The sequence below is a fragment of the Humulus lupulus genome, chromosome 3 (assembly GCF_963169125.1).
Source record: "Humulus lupulus chromosome 3, drHumLupu1.1, whole genome shotgun sequence".
Taxonomy (NCBI): domain Eukaryota; kingdom Viridiplantae; phylum Streptophyta; class Magnoliopsida; order Rosales; family Cannabaceae; genus Humulus; species Humulus lupulus.
In genome coordinates, this window is record NC_084795.1 from 151962565 (window position 1) to 151981646 (window position 19082).

Below are 19082 nucleotides of genomic sequence, written 5' to 3' on the forward strand. Positions count from 1 at the left end.
GTATGGTAGGCGTTCTCTCTCTTATCTTCTTCACGAAGATAAGCTTTGAACCTGCTTGCCTCCTGGAGCAGGATTAGTCGATGGAAGACGCCACCTACCAAAAATACACTATGTGGGAGCACGTACCACTCTCCAATGATAAGCTTCCTCCGAGGCAAAGAGCAATGAGCTCAAGGGTTCATTCTCTAATAGCTCGTCGTCACAAACTCCCGTGCTCGGGAAATGAAGCAAATGACGAGGCTTTGAGCTTGAGTGACAGAGGTAAAGTTATCCTCAGCTCGGTTTTGTGGTCTCCTTCCCTTCTAAAATATAAACCTGACACCCTGATCCTATTCCCAGATTCCAGGGATAATTTCCATGTATGGTCTTGGTTAGACGAAAGGGTTCATAGATTCGATAGTTGGCTAGGGAAATACCAAACTATGTATAGTTTAAATGAAGTTTGGGATGGGGTAGCCATTCAATACGGAACAAACGACTATAGAGACCTTTCGAGGTTAACTTCCACATATAGGGAAGGGACTCCCCCAGCCTCCTCTAGAGATAGGGGGATTACTTGGTCGCTGAGCACAAGCTCGGGGGAGAGTTCCTGTTAGGTTTCTTGTCGCTTGAATCTTTGTTTCTTTTTAGTATTTTTTGAGCTCGTTAACTAACTTGTGGCTCATTCATGCAGATGATATGGACTCAGACCTCGAAAACGTACTCAATCGCCGCTCGGGAGCCAAACAAAGCAAACGCCCAAGGGCGTCACAGAAGGGGGGACGACCCTCTAAGGTCCCTAAAAGGACTGAGACAACCCCTCCTCTGGACTCCCAGGGCCCGAGCCAAGCTGCTACTGCAGACCCCGAGGTCACTCTTCCCCTGCCTCCTATTATCCAAACCTCCTAGGAAACCGCTCCAGCTCCAAAGAAGCTGGTTCTAACTCGTGAGCGTCTATTGTTGATTTCGACTCACTCTAGTGAGTACGTTATCGATAGGGCTGCTGGGACCCACAGAGCACCCTCGGCTCGGAAGTTTTGTCTCAGGTGGGCCAAAACTTCAGCAATCTCGGCGCTCCTTAGTGGCAGTTTCTAAACAACTGTCAGGATACCAATACCCTTTATGACAAGGGTAGCGAGCTTATCTCCTAGGTAATTTACTCTTTTTTTTACATGTCTGTTTGAATTTTATTTGGTATATATTCTAACTCAGTTTTTCTTGTGCGCAGGCTCTTGCGACATTTGCTCAGCTGAACTACAAGCTGAACAATGAGGTCCATTCGATCATGTCTTATGCTCAGGAGTCGAAGAATCTCCAGCTCAAGCTCGCTAAAGAGCTTAAGGCTCCAAAGTCTGAGCTCAAGGAAAAGGACTCGAGGATCAAGGAGATTGAAGAGATGAACGCCAAGCTCGAGGCGGAGAAAGAAGACACCTTTGAGATACTCGAGGGTGAAAAGGCTTGTCTTCTCGAAGAGTTCAAGCAAAAGAAAAATCATGCAATTGAGCATTTTACATTTGATGTCTTTAATTTTATGCTCGGATTTTACTTTAATATTTTTGCTCCACATTTCTAGGTCAAAATATTTTGAGCATTTTACATTAATTGTTTGCCTTTATGTTTGTTTATTCATACAAACATCTGTTGGATTTAAGTTTGAGTTTCAATGCATTCATGCATGGTTTGCTCGATGTATCCATGTCCGATCTCGTTATTTGTCAAGGTCGGACTTTACTTTTACAATGCACTCGAAAGTACTTATATGGCATGTAAGATAGGTAGTTTAGTTATATCTTACTTTTCTAGTCACTTTTCCTCTTCCTCGAGTAGCTCCTTAAGGTTGTGAGGTTGTAACTATCTTTTTGCAAAATATTCTAGCCTCGATCCCGACTTAGCTCGAAGTAGGTTTATTTATGTTCCAACTTTCATCGATTAGTTTTAGCTGGTTTGTTCCAAACCTATTTAGGTTGTGTTTGGTATGTAATCCATACACTTGTAAATTCTTTTTTTATATATAATCTGGTTGTGTCCAGATCATCTTAGCTTGCGTTTCTGGTTGTATCCAGATCATCTTAGCTCGCATTTCTGATTGTATTGAGATCATCTTAACTCGCGTTTCTGGTTGTCTCTAGATTGCTTTGGCTCATATACACTTAAAACCTCCATGTTAGGTTAATGATCCAGACATTTTTGCCAGTTTTTGTGTATACAACATTTCCATGTCGGGTTAACTATCCAGAAATTTTTACTTTATGTTATTTTTTTTAAACTTATGGTATTATTGTATACCACTGATGCCCCCTTAATATCCTATGAGTGTGACCATAGGTTATTGAATTAAGAGAGTTTGTAAAAAATACAACATTTAATAAAGAAAATGACCTTTGATCAAAATCAAAAATTAATTAATAAAATTCTATAAAAACAAACATGCTTGGTTACAATGAGACATCATTCCTACACTATTGATAGTAAGGTCATAGATGCTTGCAGTTCCAAGCTCGCTGTACCAATTCTCCATTTAATCTAGCCAATTTATATACTCCCAGCTGAATAATGGACTCGATTTGGTAAGGTCTTTCCCAATTAGGTCCGAGTACGCCAGCAGACGGGTCCCTTATAACTAAGAATGCACGTCTTAATACTAAGTCTCCTAATTCGAACTTTCTTTCTCGATTCTTTTTATTGAAGTATCGAGTAGCTCGCTGCTGATATACCGCATTCTTCAATTGAGCTTCATCTCACCTTTCTTCAATTAGGTCCAGACTTATTTCAAGCTGGGAATGGTTTAAGGCTTGATCGTAAGCATGGCTTTGAATTGTAGGTATTTCAACTTCAATTTGTAACATGGCCTCGCATCCACATGGCAGGGAGAAAGGGGTATGCCTTGTTGAAGTGTGAGCTGTGGTCTGATACGCCCATAAAACTTGGGGTAACTCGGGCCATTTTCCTTTAGCCTCTTCCAACCTCTTCTTCATTGAGCTTTTGAGGGTTTTATTGATTGCTTCGACCTGACCATTTGCTTGGGGATGGGCAACGGAGGAAAAACTTTTTATCATTCCATTTTTTTCACAAAAATGGGTAAATAATTCACTGTCGAATTGAGTACCGTTATATGATACTATTTTTCTGGGCATTCCGTATCGGTAGATGATGTTTTTTACCACAAAGTATAGAACTTTTTTCGAGGTAATCGTTGCCAGGGGCTCGGTGTAACGACCCGAATTTGCTAATCGGGCTTATGACCTTGATTAGTGTGCCTGGAGGGCAATAAAAGATTTAATATGCTAATATGTGGATTTATGTGTATATATGATAATGATGCATGTTTAGTTGAGTTAAATGTGCATGTGGGCCCCGTCTGGATATTAGGGGCATAAATGTGATAAATGTTATATATATGTGATATGTCTGTGCAGCACGATCCGAGACAGTCCCGAGGAGCAGTTAGCCAGAGAGTCACAACAGGGTTGAGATTCCGACTCGGGGCGAGTCGAGGGGTAATATGGGTACTCGGTGTGTTATGGGATTATCGGGACATGAAAATAAATATTTGGAGATATATTCGAGGATAGAATGTCTAGGCGGGAATATTGGGGAAAATTTACCATTTTGCCCTCAGGGACGTTTTGGTACCCCGAGCCTTGAGGTAACCACATAGACTTAAGCTGAATAAAACAAAAAGGAAGAATTAATTAGAAGCTTTGGGAACCGACTTACACCTTTCTTCTGAACTAAGGATAGCTTCTTACCATTCCTATCTCTCTCCTTCATTCTCTAAGAACAACTCAAGGAAATTTTGGTGTAAGCTAGCTTAAGCAATGAATTGGGCTGAGAAAACTTAGGAGCTTGAAGCTTGGGGATTGAGGATCAAACTCAGGGACTAAGCTCTGCAAGGTAAGCTCTAATTACTAAGGTTTAGTCTTGAATTTCTGCTGGTTATTGGGGATTGCATGTTAGTTAAGCTTGATCTATTTTTGGGTATTCTAGCTGAGTTTTGGAGCAGATTTTAATGGGGTCTTGGTGTTGTTATTGAGCTGAAATAAATGTGTTGGTTATCTAGGATTGTTAGCCAGGTTTTGGGTGATTGGCTTGAGGAAAGGTGTGGAAGGATGGTGAGAAAATCTGGGTTCGGAGGTGAGGGCTGCGGCCCATGTGCGCGTGCGGCTGAGTGTGGCTGAGAAGTTCATGTGCGCCGCGGCGCTTGGTGTGCGCGCTGCGGCCCGTGTGTGTTGTAGGGGTGTGCTAGCCTCTGTTTTGAGGCTAGCCGCGGCTCTTAAGGTTGTCGCGACTCTTAGTGCCAGTTTGTGTTTTTAAGGGTGTTTAGGCTTGGGAACTCAATGGCTAAGGCTCGGGATGGATTTTATCACCCGGATTGATAGAATTCAAGGTCTCGGAGGTTAGGGTTATGGCTCGAAGTTATTTATTGGATTAGAACTTGATGGATGGATATTGTTAATGTGTTGTGACAAGGGTTTCGGCGAGGCTCAAGTTAGAGGACTGTGCTCGAGGCATCGGTGCTCGGAAAGCTCGGGACTCAGGTAAGAAAACCCTTGTTCCCATAGAGCTTGTATGCAGGGCTGAGCCCAATGTGTCTGAATGGAACTAGTATGCAGGGCTGAGCCCAAGGTGTTTAAGTTGCAGAGCGTAGCCCTTTGATTGAATTAGCTAGAATTCTGTATTTGTTTGTTATGCTATGAACGCTATTGTGTGAATGATCGGCAAGAGCCGGGAACGGTGTAGGCCGAGGACGGCAGAGGCCGGGAACGGCGAAGGGCACGCTGAGTGCAAGGCCAAGAATGACAAGGGGCCGGGAGCAGCGTTGAGCACGTGGAGTGCGAGTTGCCAGGGCGAGTCCCTAAAAGGATACCTGGGATATCCTCACGGTGTGGTCCGCGAACCCAGGGCTTGGTAAATGCCTGGGACGGCTAGGCCGTATGTGTTTAGCCCATTGGTGGCCTGTTTATATGCTTGATATATGTGTTGCATATGTTATCTGTTTGTGGGTTTTCTTGCTGGGCTTCGGCTCACATATGCTCTGTGGTGCAGGTAAGGGTAAAGAGAAGGTCAACCAACCATGAGTACAGCAGGCGTGAGGCAGCGTGTACATGTTTGGCCAGCCTGGCTGCCACAGCCAGAGGATTTTGGGAGATGCTTGTAAATAAACCTAGATTTTGTCGTTTAGTCGACTTGGTTCAGTTTATATGTTGTAAATATTTCTAAACTGTATTTTGGGATCCCAAGTGTAAAACTTTTATGATTTACTATGGAAATTATTATTTCTAAAGTTTTTCCTTTGTTTATGGCTTAATTACACTGTTTGACCTAAAACCTCGATTAGCGAGTTGGAAGCACGTTTTTAAACTCACTTAGTAACGACTCTAAGGAAGTAGAGCGTTACACTCAGCCTCGGTCCATTTTGTAAAATAATCAACCGCGACCACAACATACTTTACTCCACCTTTTCCGGTTGGTAACGAACCTATGAGATCAATTCCCCATACCGCAAATGGCCATGGGGAGGTCATCATGGTTTGCTCAGATGGTGGAGCTCATGGAATTGTAGCAAATCACTGGAATTTATCACATTTCTTGACATATTCGAATGCATCTGCTTTGACAGTAGGCCAGAAGTATCATTGTCTTATAATTTTCTTCGACAGACTATGCCCCCTAGTGTGGTCTCCATAAAATCCTTCATGAATTTTTTCTAGGATTTTCTTTGCCTCGGGTGGAGTCCACATCGGAGTAGTCGCATAGAATATCCTCTTCGATACAACCTTCCTTCCGCAATAGTGTACCTCAGAATATGATACATTAATTTTCGAGCCTCATTCCGTTATGCTGGGAGAATGTCAGTTTCGAGGTAATTAATTATTGGGGTCATCCAGGTTGGTTCGGAGTCGATCATGCACACGTCTTCTTCTTCAGGCTCGTTGATACTGGGGGTCGACAGGAACTCTATTGGGACCACGTTTAGCGTGTCGGCCTTGTTGGACGTAGCGAGCTTGGCTAAGGCGTTCACATTTGAGTTTTGTTCTTGGGGAACTTGCTCTATGGCATAGAACTTGAATTGTTCAAGTGCAGCCTTGGATTTTTTCTAAATATGCAGCCATCCTTATGCCACGAGCCTGATATTCCCCTAAAATTTGGTTGACCACCAACTACGAATCACTGTACCAGTGTATTGCCTTTGCCTTGAGTTCTTTGGCTATTCGAAGTCCTGCTAATAATGCTTCAAATTCAGCTTCGTTATTAGATGCTTCGAAGTTGAACCTCAAGGCGGAATGAAAATGATTTCTTGCTGGAGTGATTAGTATGATTCCTACCCCGATCCATTTTTGTTGGAAGATCCATCGACATAAAGTTTCCACAGTTCGCGGGCTGGGGATATAACCTCGTTGTCGGACATTCCAGTACATTCTACAATGAAATCTTCCAGGGCCTGTCCTTTTATGGTCCTTCTCGGATGATATGTGATCTCGATCTGTCCGAGTTTGACTGCCCATTTCAACAATCTACCCGAGGCCTTTGGTTTGGACAAGACTTGTCGCAGTGGTTGGTCAGTCAACACATGGATAGGGTGTGCTTGGAAATAAGGTCGGAGCTTTCGAGATGAGTGGATCAGGCTGAGAGCCAGTTTTTTCATTAAAGGGTATCTCGATTCTGTCCCCAGTAACCTTTTGCTGACATAGTATACTAGTTTTTATACATTCTTGTCTTCTCGGACGAACACAACACTAATGGCGTGCTCGGTAGTAGTGAGATACAAGTATAAAACTTCTCCTGTGATAGGTTTTGAAAAGATCAGAGGCTCCGCGAGATGCTTCTTTAAATCTTGGAATGCGAGCTCGCATTCATCTGTCCACTCAAACTTTTTTCCTCCTCTCAAAAGGTTGAAGAATGGAAGACAACGTTCTGTAGATTTCGGAACAAACCTACTTAATGCCGCCATCCGTCCAGTTAAACTATGGACATCTTTATGCTTTTGAGGTGAGGGCATATTGATTAATGCCTGGATATTGTCAGGATTAACCTCTATCCCTCGCGCGTTTACTATAAAACCTAGAAACTTTCCCGAAGATACTTCGAAAGAGCATTTTTGCAGGTTGAGTTTCATGTTGTATTTTCGTAATACGACAAAGCATTCTTTTAGGTCATCCACATGGTTATTGTTATGTTTAGACTTGACTAGCATGTCATCAACATAAACTTCCATGTTGTTACCTATCTGTTCAGAGAACATTCTGCTCACAAGTCTTTGGTATGCTGCTCCAGCATTTTTAAGCCCGAAAGGCATGACATTGTAGTAGTATAGTCCTTTATCGATCACAATGCTCGTATGTTCTTGGTCCATCGCATGCATGACAATCTGGTTATATCCAGAATAGGCATCCATGAACGACATGAGGCCATGACCTGCCGTGGTATCTACAAGCTGATCGATCCGAGGTAAGGGAAAACAATCCTTGGGGCATGCCTTGTTGAGGTCGGAGTAGTCGATGCAGGTTTGCCACGTTCCGTTGGGTTTCGAAACCAACAATGGATTGGCGATCCAATCAGGATAGAAGGCATCTCGTATGAATCGATTTTCCTTTAACCTGTCAACTTCTTCCTTTAGGGCTTTCTTTCTATCGTCGTCCATGAATCTTCATTTTTGTTGCTTCGGGGGGAAGCTCTTGTCAAAATTAGGTGCATGGCTTATCACATTTGGACTTATCCCTACCATGTCCGAATGCAACCATGTGAAGACATCCTGGTTCTCTTTAAGAAGCAAATTAATTTCTACTTCACCTTTTCAGTAAGGTTTTTTCCTACCTTCACAGTCTTTGTGGAATCGAATTCTTCGAGCTTGACCTCTTCGAGCTCTTCTAGTGGTTCGAGGTCAGCCCTTTCCTCTATTATGGGGTTGATCTCTTCATCTATCTCGAAGACCATTCCGTCCTTGTTCTGGATTATGACAAGTGCCTGTGCACTTGTTTGTTTCTTCCCTCTAATGGAAATGCTATAGCATTCCCTTCTCGCAAGTTGGTCCCCTTTCAAAGTCTCGATGCCACCAGAAGTCGCGAACATGATGGCCAAATTCCTAACAGATGAAACTGCCCCTAGCCCCACTAGGGCGGGTCTCCCAAGCAGTACATTGCAGGTAGATGGAAGATCCACCACAACAAACTCCATCATCTTGGTCACAGAGACTAGATAGTCTCCTAAGGTCACAGGGAGTTCAATGGATCCCATACAAGCAATCCCTTCTCCTGAAAAACCATACAGCGTGGTTGCACAGGATTTTAGGTCGCGAATCGTGAGTCCCATCTTTTCTAGAGTGGCTTTATAGAGAATATTCATCGAGCTTCAGTTATCAATCAGGACTCAGTGTGCCCTCTTGTTCGCGAGCTAGAGGGTTATGACCAGGGGGTCATTAAGGGGAAACTGGACATGAGACGCGTCCTCTTCGATGAAAGTTCTGGGTTGAGTTTCAACCCTTTGTTGTTTCAGAGCTCTTGGTTTGGGTTTGTAGGGGGAACCGTCAATAGTTTTGAGCTCATTTACATACCTTTTTTGGGCATTCTTGTCGAATCCTGCAATATGGGGTCCCCCGAGATTGTTATGACATCTTCTCCATCAATTGGAGGGGGTCGCTCATCCTCCTGAGCTCGGGAGTTACTGTTCTGGGCAGGCAGTGCGGCTACTATCCTTTGGCTGGTAGAAGCTTGGTTGGGATTTCAATTTCTTACGTATTGCCCGAGATGACCCCTCGAGATCAATCCTTCGATCTCATCTTTTAATTGTTGACATTCATTGGTTGTATGCCCGATATCCCGGTGGAATCTACAGTACTTACTAGAGTCTCTTTTTGCCCTTTGGTTCCTCATGGGGTCAGGTCGTCTGAATGGGACCTGGTTTTCATTGGCCAGGTAGATATTCTCCCGAGACTCATTGAGCTCAGTATACACTTTGTATACAGAGAAGTATCTTTCCCCTTTCTTCTTCTTTCCTCCACCCGCCTTGGGGTTATTCCCTTCGTTTTTCTTTCTCTTGGAAGGGTTTCCTACGGGAGGTTTTGAAGTTGTGGGGTCCACCGAGGTCGAAGCAGAATTTGTGTTTGTTGTTGTAGTTACGGGCTGAAAGGTCATATTCAGTGCTAACCTCTCCTCCTCTACATTAACAAACTTCTAGGCTCTTCGATTGAACTCGGTTAAAGACTTGACAGGTTTCCTTTGTAAGTCTTCCCAGAGAGGAGTTCCTGGCATTACACTGGCTCGAACTGTCATTAAATGACCACTATCATCGACATCTCGAGCTTGAGCCACTTCTAGGTTAAGACTTGCGAGGTAACCTTTCAGTGATTCGTTCGACTGCTATCAGACATTGGTTAAGGATGAAGCCTCGGGCCTAATGCTGACCATAGCCTTAAATTGTTTCTTGAAATCTCTCGACAATTGATCCCAGGATGCGATCGAATGTCTTTTGAACTAGTTTTTTGCTGGTCATGTAAGAGTGGCTGGCAACAGCATACACCTGAGCTCGTAGCCTACATTGTTGGCTCGCATAATTGTGTTGAACGTGCTCAGGTGGTTGTATGGATTCGAATTTCCATCGAATGGCGGGACATGAGGAATTTTGAACCCTTGAGGAAACGGGTTGTTAGAGATATGTGGGGTGAATGGTTTGAGCTCCTCATCGAACTCTTCATCCCTTTCCCGGCTACGCTTGTTCTGTACAAGCCTGAATGCTCTCTCCAACTGTTCAATCCTTTCTTGGACAGGATCTACGGGCGGCATAACTTGGACCTGAGGGGGCTGGTTATCATTGATAACAACTCCAGCTCGCTGTCTCAGTGTAGGATTGTAAATCGGCTGTTTGTGGCCATTTAGATGATCTCGTAGATCTGGGTTCGGGGGATTATCACGTCCCCGATTATGGTTTACATGTTCCCATAGGTCAGGGTGATCTCCTTGATTCCTGACATTCCTTGGCTCCGTGTCATAAATGCTCACAGACCCAGTGTAATCCGAGCTTTCACTTACATAGCTTGCTGCTTGGTGATTACGAGGTGGGTCTCCTGCTTGTCTCCTTGTCCCAGCAGCTTGTGATCATGACATTTGGCTTCTAGTAGGCTGAGGGGCCTTGCGATCTTGGGTAGCTTCTCCTTCATTTCTTTGTCCGCGTCTAGCCTGACGATCCCTATTTTGATGGGCAGGTCGCAGAACTTCCTGGATTGGTGAGGGATGCCTTATTGGTGATGGCGGGTGCCTTATGGGAGAAGGTGGTTGTCTCCCATTGTTGGGCCTTGATGGTCCGAAATTTGCCCAGTTAGGTTCCGGGACGTTCTGCGCAACACCAGGATTTGCGTTCCAAGTCACTGAGGGGGCTTGGTTATTCCCCATTCCCGTTTGTGCTTCTGCAGTTGGGTTGGCAGTAGCCTCAGCCTGGTTGCTCCTTCGGGGTCTCGGCTGGACAGAATGGGATGTTGGTGGTGGTGCTGGTTCCACCCTCCTGGCAGCCGTATTCTTGCGAGGGCGTCCCTTTGGCCTACGAGGTGGGGCCTGAGTGTCTCGAGGAGGCGCCTGTGCTTCCGCAGCTATTCTGGCTAGCTCCTCATTGCGTTTTGTAGCTTCTGCCAACTGTTTGCGCCGTTGGCGATTCTCAAGTTCAACAATTGGAACATATCTCTCGGGATTATAATACATGTCCTTGTCAGCCCTAGGAGCAGGTGGTCCCCGAGAATTGGATGAGTCACGCCTTTCGTTGGGATCGGGATCCACCATAGGCTACTTTCCAGGTCGTCGGGGTACTCTTCATCATGAGGAATTCCCTCCTCAGGTATATTGGGGTTGTTTTCTGCGGCCATTGCTGTTCCGAGAGGCTCTCTGACTAAACAGACTAACACACTATTTAGTGGCTCTCAATGAAAGCACCAAACTGTTGACGCCGTTTTTCATCAACTTAAAAAAGGAGAGAAATTAAACAAGAATATACAAGAGGAAATGAATAAAAAGAAAGAAAACAAGATCTTTTTACGTGGTTCAGTAGTTAAAATCTGCCTTGTCCACGAGTCTATATTATTAGCTCTTTGGAGTCTTCTGGAAACTTTAAGAGAATAGTTGCCCAGAGTTTTCTCTCTCAATCTCAATGTTTTTCTCCACAAGTGAAGTTTACATCTCTATTTATAGAGAAGGTTCAGGATTCGTTCCCACATATTTCGGGAAGATATTTTGTAAATCAAATAATATAATGCCAATAAATACATTATTTTCTATGTACCCGGTAATATCCCATAGAATGCGGGATTGAGTAACTAATTACATCATATTCCTTAAACATAGGGAATTTACAACAATAAATACGTTCACACATAACCAACTAGCTTAGACACCAGATCCATGCGCCTTCGAGACCGTTTGCCTATTATGAGCTCGTCATCTCACTTCGCCTATGCTTCCAGCAAGTAACCATTGATGAAGCCATCACCTTCGAGCTCACACCTCTCGAGCTCGGTTTTCTCTGAGGTCAAGAAATGCATCAAGAAACTTATACAAGTGTTGAACCCTTATTGTAGGTCCCGAGTTCACTTTATAAGCTCGAAACACCTTCGAGGCTACATATTATTCGAGCTCACGAAATCTCTGACCGATGGACCTAATAATGACCTTGCTTATTTTGAGCATACACCTTATGAACCTGGATTTCGAGATCAAGGTTCCTATTCTCGAAATCTGGGTGTAACAATATGCCTTATCTGCGAGTTAATATAGAGAAAGCATGATGCGTATGAGTATATTTGGTAGTAATGGAATTTGATAATTAATGCATGGGTAATGTAGATTGGTGTTTTGATATGTATATTGTGTTTGCGATTATTGTGATTGTTTGGACTTGCCCGTGGGATGATTCTGGATATGAATATCAGGGCTGAGGGGTTACGAACTGATTTAGAATGTATGTACTTAAGATAATTATTGGACCTGGTATTGCTAGAATGGGGGCTGTAGATGATAGTTAGGGTTGGAAACCTCCATCTACCCCTGGAATTCGCAGCAGATGTTTGCTGGTATGCGAGTAAGGCTGCTAGATCAGGACAAGGGAATTAGATGGTTGAGATAGCAGGTTCCGTTGGGGAAACACTGTTTCGTATGTCTTGACAGTAATGGAACTAGTGTTGGTTCATCCTGAGGATGGAAATAGATTAGAGTTATTGTATGAACGAAGTTATAAGATTTATCCTCTAGTTTTTGAGGAAGGTTTGGGTTTGCTTAGGAACTGATCAATGGATGGGCATGATTAACTTTGTCCTTGATGATATGAGAATGTTAGGTCATGATAGAGTAGTTACGCCATGCATATGCAGTAGAAGGATGACCTGATGTGGTGGGAAATAGTACTCCAGACCTGGAATGTTGTCATGATGGGTTGGGAGGAAATTCAGACAGTGATTTGAACTACGAAGACTAATGAGTTTACGAACTCTGTTCAGAATGGTAAGACAACAATAGAGTATGTCAATGAATTTGGTGGGTTGGTTAGATCCGCTTTTAGTTTGATGAAGACTGAGCTCTAGGATGGCCCTGAGCATTGAGGTCGCTCCAATGCATGATATTTTCATCTATGCTCGGGCAGTAGGGAGGGCCTTGTTATTAAAGACATAAGAGATGAGATATGGAGTGTGTATACCGTAGGTCAAGGAGCGCAGGTAATGGTATTCCCATTTGCGGGATTAAGTAAGGGAAAATGCCCAGTAACTAGACAAGAAGGACCCCTGATAGTTCTACTACTCCTGGTTTTGACAGGAAGGGTTATAATTTACAAGTTAGCTGTTAGGGCGGCGATGAGGCCTGGTAAAGTTATTTAGTATGCACCAGATGCGGGAGACGTTATCTAGGAGGACGCTAAGTGAAGGCATGTATTCTACATGCAATAGTTAAGCACGTTAGGGAGAATTTCCTGAGATTAGGGAAGGAAGGACTGGTCTGCCTCATTACAGTCAGAGCTTGAGGATAGTCCCTCGAAGGTGACCGAGTGACTAGTTGGTCCTCGTTCTTTGTTATACAATGAGCTGGAAGAATTCAGTGCTGTGTATCTCCCATAAAAGATTCATATATGAAGTACATGCCTCAAGGTTGTTATACAATGAGGCTTAAGATATTAGTGCCTGCTGGAGAAGAGTTGGTAACTTTCAAGAGAATAATTGGAATATAAGTGGTAAAAGGTTTATGGTAAAAGTTATTGAGCTCGTCATATGAGAGTTTTGATATGAGCCTGAGTAGGTGCTAACCGATTAAATAAGGGAAAACCATGGATTGTAGGAGATGGTAATGATGTCTGGATTTGGAAGAGAAGGACCCGATTGCATATAAGGGATGCCTAGACATTGGGGTAGATATCACCTGGAATATATCAGTTAGACTGAATGGAAACTGGATTAGCTAGTAAGGTTTCAGATGGGTGCATAGAGTTGGGTACGCTACGGGCTTTGAGTATGGATAGACTCGGTATCAGGGACATCATGAAGAATGATATTAGTTGGCAAAAATAATTAATGGTTTAGTTGAAGAAGTATTTGATTTGAGGATGGATCAGATGGAGCATCGTATCATGAGACACGTCGACATCGCCTGTTAAGGATGAAGGGTTCAACTTCCCAGTTGCAAGATAGGACAATGTTCTTAGGAATTGATCTTCGATATGATTATTGCCAGTTGAGGATCAAGGAAAGAGACATTTTAGGAATTACTTCTTGCACCAAGTAGGATATGATAGATTATCAGTGAAGGCTCTTAACTGACCAATGCTTCAACGACACAGGTAGGTTTGACAAGTAGAGAGCACAGGAATGACTTAGATGAGCCACATCCAGATTGGTTAGGAATGTGTTGGTCTACTCCCAGTTAGAAGCATAACGCAAATGACTACTACATTGATAATACTAAGACTGATGAAGCAGGGTTTCAGGTAAGGCTCCAGAAAGTGTAAGCTTCGATTTCTTTAAAGGTATTCAAAATCACGTTATAGGAAGTGATGGGATCATGTATGAAGGAATTCAATCAGAAGTCACAAGGAAATTACCGAAGAACGCTTGAGGGGTGAGAGGTACAGTGAGACTAGTAGGACACGTCAGTCACTACTTGAAGCATCTTCGAGGACAGCTACACCCAGGGTTAGGATGACACAAGAACCTAAAGTTGGAGTGAATGGATAGTTTTGTATCAGATTTTCAGAAGATAGAATAAGGATTGGTTAGCACCATATGGTATTAGAATCCGTATGCAATGGGTGGATACGGAAGGGAAACGTGAAGGATATTTTCTTTTCTTGAGACATGAAACTATAAGGCGGTGCATCAAAGACTAAGACCCGCCTAGGTATAGACTGAAAGGATGGTTGTTCATGCTTCACGGTAGATGAAAGAATAAGAACAAGAATGTTATAAATGAAGCATTAAGTTGACAAAATGCTAGATAACCATAGTTAAGATGCAGTGCTGGCACCCACGGAATAAAAGAGAATGTATTAATGCAAAGGATTTGAGCGTTTGGTCATCTGTAGAGGAATAACCTTGAGACCAATACCTATTAGAAATTAATGAGTGATTCATATTGGAAACCCTTGATTTCATAAGGGAACATTAGTATGGAAGTTGACCTCCTAAGTTGGAAAGATCTGTGCTACTTGGATAAGACACTAGTAAAGTCAGACAAAGTAACGATCAAGATTGATATAGTATCTGCAGTTGATAGTGGACATATATTTCTCTATGGACAATGAAATTCAGAGAGAAGATCTTGTAGGAATGGTTCAGGATCCTACTATTGTAGTATGAATGAATTAAGATATGAAGATCGGATGAGTGATCCGATGAAACCTGGTGTTGAGGTGGAGATTCTAGATGAATATTGTACTACCTCCTTATGGATATTGTAATTAGGAAGTTTAAATGGATGTTAAGATCTAAAATCTATATATTGGAAGAGAAAAGGTATAGTAGTGGAACACATTAGGTGGCAAGTAAGAAGGTTGGACATGAAAGGTTGCGACTCAACATATTGAGTTAACACACTTTGGTTCATGTGAACGAGTATCATAGTAATGCGTATGGGTGAAGGGAGACTGTATGTCTCCGTGGGACACCAAGGTCGATGGTGTCCGACTAAGATAATTTATTTCCCAAGTTTTGGAAAGGATGTTGGAGATAAAGAGTATAAGATTGAGACTTAGAATTACTGGTTCCCTTTAGATAAACTGACAATTTGGAGAAGTGACTCAGATTTTGAAGAATTATACATCGAATGTGCAAGTGTTTGGGGCATTGAGATAAGTACAGTTCCTTGATTGAATAGTCACAGTGGTGAATGCTGGTCAACGACTAGGGTGACTCTGCGTAAGATATAGTAAGGTAGAGAGCGAGAAGTACTTGCTCCATGTAATGAAATGAAAGACAGAGAATATTGTGGTTCAGTATTGGTTCGGAGAAACCAATGGAGTTATTAGGGTTGTTAGGGCGGAAGTGTCTGCCTATTTGAATGGACATAAGAGTTCGCAAATTTCAAATATGGGAACATGAAGTTCCAGGACGAGAGACTTGGTATTTCTCCAAATATTGTAGACAAGAAAGAATATGATATTTTGGGAAAGAAAAAGGAGTTTTGACTACCAATTTAATAAGATTTCTAAGATCTTACCGAGGACTAGGCTAGGGGCCTACAGATTAGCCTTACCCTAGTAATGGTGGTGGCTTTTGAATGTTGTTGGTGCCAATGTCAAAGAAGGAAATGTATGATAATCACCGCTAATAAGGTGAGGAGACCCTAATGGAATTAGGATAAGGAGATAAGATCTTATGGAATAAGACTGTAACTCTAGTGAGAGTGTTACTGAAGGACAAAAATGTAAAGGATTGGAATCTGTGGTTACAGTCAGATATATGGGATTTGTATCTTGAAGTGTTTGAATAAATTTCAAGGATAAAATTTCAGTAAGGAGGGGATAGTTGTAACGTCCCAAAAATGCTAATAGGGTTTAATGCCTTGATTAGCGTTTCAGGAGGGCATAACTGGATATATGTGTGATTAGTTGGTTAAATGTGTGACTATGTGGCATGCATGGTATATATGATGAAATGAATATATTTAAATGCATGTTTATTTGTATTAAATATGCATGTGGGCCCATTCTTGATAGTTGGGGCATATTTGTAATATTGGTCCGTTGCGTGCATAAATGTTATTATATGTGAGTAAATGATTGAGACCACATTATCATGTGGATATATTTGTAGTTTACGGCTCGAGGCAATCCTAGTGAGCGGATTGGCGGAATAGTCACCCGGCTCGGGGAGATCCTAGGGGTATTTTGGGAAGTTAATGTATATTTGAGGTTTATTGAGTAACGAGTAGGTATTTGGTAATTATTTGAACATGTCGAGATTAAATGGGAGTTGGTAAGATAACTTGAGGAATTAGCGGGAATTGGGAAAATGACCACTTTACCCCTAGAGTTAAGTAGAGTGTTGGGAAAGCTTAGGGGCAAATTGGTCTTTGTTTAGGCAAGGGATATACTTAGAACCTATAGGGAAGTGACCAGAATGTAGTGGAACAGCCTCAGTTTTTCTATTCCTTTCTCCTTCACGAATTCTCCCTCTATATCTCTCTCTCTCTCTCTCTCTTGTGTTAGAAGCCATGATGTACTGAAGGGAGGAGCTTGGTTTTAAGCTGGAAAGTTTGGGAATTGAAGCTTACGGATTTAGGAGTTGAAATTGGTAGTGGGCAAGAGGTATCTAAGGATTGAAGCTTTAAACAAGGGTAAGATTCTAACCTTTAAATTTATGAATTCTGCTGAAATGTTGTGGAGATTTAGAGAGTGCATGAATTCTGGGTTTGACTGGTTTGGGGTGTTTGATGGGTGTAAGAAATTTGTTATAGGTTAGTTATGATAGTTGGGATATAAGGGTAAGAATTCTGGGTTCAATTATGAGTTTGGATGATAATTGGGATTAAATTTATGAGTGTGGCTGGGAAAAACGCAGAGGAAAAGGCTGGATTTTATGGGTTTGGGGGCCTGGGTCGCGACCGTGTTCTTCAAGCACTGCAGCCCACATGCTCAAAGGGGTTGGATGCCTCTGTTTCTCCTAGGTGCACTGCGACCTAAGGGGTGCAAGTCGCAACCCGTGTCCTCTAGCAGGGAGGCTTTTGCCTCTGTTTAAGGGGCGGGCCACGAATTTAAAGGGCAAGTCGTGACCCTAAATGGAAAATAAAGGGATCTATTGTTTTTAGCTCAGTGAGGCATGAGATTTTAAACCTAAGCGCTCGGGATGAATTCTACTACTCGGTTTACTAGAATTCAAGGTCCTGAAGGCTAGTATTTGTTTCCAAAATATTTATTTGGATTAGAGAATGATAGTTATCCTTTATCGCATTGTGACTAGGTTATACCGTAATGGCTCAAGGATTAGGGATCGTGCTCGGGGATACCATATGCTAGCTGCTCGGGACTTGAGGTAAGAAAGCTACACCCATGTGGTTGTCATTGGGACTTAGATTCCCTGTAATTGAATATATGCGTTCTATGAGTTCTATATCTATTATGTGGGATATGACAGTACAGTCTAAGGGTGTCAGGGTTGATGATAAGCGTATTGGATGCAGCTCGGCCCAAGTGAGCCGTTGTCAGCTAAATAATCAGAGGACTTGGCCTAAGCGAGCCAGGGTCAACTTAATAATCAAAGGGCTCAGCCTAAGCGTGTCGAGGTCAGCTAAGTAACTAGAGGCCTCGGCCTAAGGGCGCCGACACCTAAATATTCATATGATAGTTTGAGTTATATGTGAAAGTATATGCTAATCATTGCCTAGCTTGATACTTGTGTTATCCAAAAACAGGCATGGATGACATGGCAGACGTTTAGTACACGTGGCTGACATCTGGCAAGAGTCTTGTTCGACCATCGACCAGAAAGATATGTCTATAGTGCAACGCTCAATCTTTATATACGACCAGCCTGATCGTATACTCGCTATATTTGGAGAAAATCTTATGCAGTTATAATCATATCCGAAATTATCTCCCATGATTTCCTGAGTATTCGATTATTTAGGAAAGAATATCTGTAACAAATTAATGTAATCTTCCTTGAGCCTATAAATAGAGAAGGATAGCTCAAGGGAAGGGACTTTTGGCTTTCTAATTATTTGAGATTAGAGTTTTACAAGTGTATTAGAGCTATCACATTCGATATATATTGCTTTGTTCTTCAGAGGTTTGTGAAACTCATTGAACGCTAGTTTTTTGATCACTCCTTTGAATCTTATATCAATAACAGCTCAAGTGGACGTAGGTTATTACCAGATTCTGGGGCCGAACCACTATAAATTCCTGTGTGTTTTATTGTTTTTGTCATTATTCTCATTTCAACATTTCTGTCCACATCAAGCAATTTTGACTCCGTGTCAGTTGACCAAAATCAGGGTCAACAACTTGTATTCTGTTGATTAATTGAATTAATTGGTTTGAAGTTTATTAATCGCTCTTGTGTTGTATATGTTTGTTGTTTTTAAGTTTTCTTGCTGGGCCTTGGCTCACGGGTGCTACGTGGTGCAGGTAAGGGAGTTGATAGTTGGACCAACCATGTGTTGGAGGGCTTCAAGGGCGGTGTGTACATATGCAGCCTGCTCGATCGTCACAGTCGGGATAGCTTGGGAGGAACTAGGGTTAAACCCTGTTTTGCCGCTTAGGTTGGCTAAATTGTATCTGTTTATCTTTTACAAGTCTGTAAACTGATTTTTGGGATCCCATGTACAAACTTAATATTTTAATGAAAAATAATCATTTTGTTGACCAAATCTTTTATTACTTGACCTTGAGTTAGTTTTTAATTACACATTTAAGTTCAAACAACTTGCTTAGCAGGTTAAGCACTATTTTAAACACACAGTGTAATAGTCTTGGTTATCCAGGGCGTTACATTCAACATAACCATTCCACCAATGAGGCTGTAGCGCCCTGCATTTCGGGCACCTACTAGTATATAAGAATGAGGTGGTGAGTTGTGTATGAATGTTATTATGAATGATAATATATGTGTAATGTCCTGAATTACCTAATAAAGCTTAGGGCCT

The 19082-nt window shown here is 42.4% G+C and overlaps 1 protein-coding gene across 6 annotated transcripts in view; it reads left to right on the forward strand.

Moving 5' to 3' along the window:
• Nucleotides 1-18806, forward strand: part of LOC133823227 (uncharacterized) — a 36654-nt gene extending 17848 nt beyond the window's left edge. For 3 of the 6 annotated variants that reach the window (XR_009888193.1, XR_009888192.1, XR_009888194.1), the window contains 2 exons: nt 674-1130; nt 1208-1267. Coding sequence is in view for 3 of the 6 variants with exons in the window: in XM_062255879.1 (XP_062111863.1) it covers nt 1208-1552 (345 nt within the window). In the remaining 3 variants the exon portion in view is untranslated. Of the gene's footprint in view, nt 1-673; nt 1131-1207; nt 2168-18564 lie in introns of those variants that run through there. The other 3 variants (XM_062255879.1, XM_062255880.1, XM_062255883.1) reach the window with 2 other exon arrangements.
• The last annotated feature ends 276 nt before the right edge of the window (nt 18807-19082 follow it).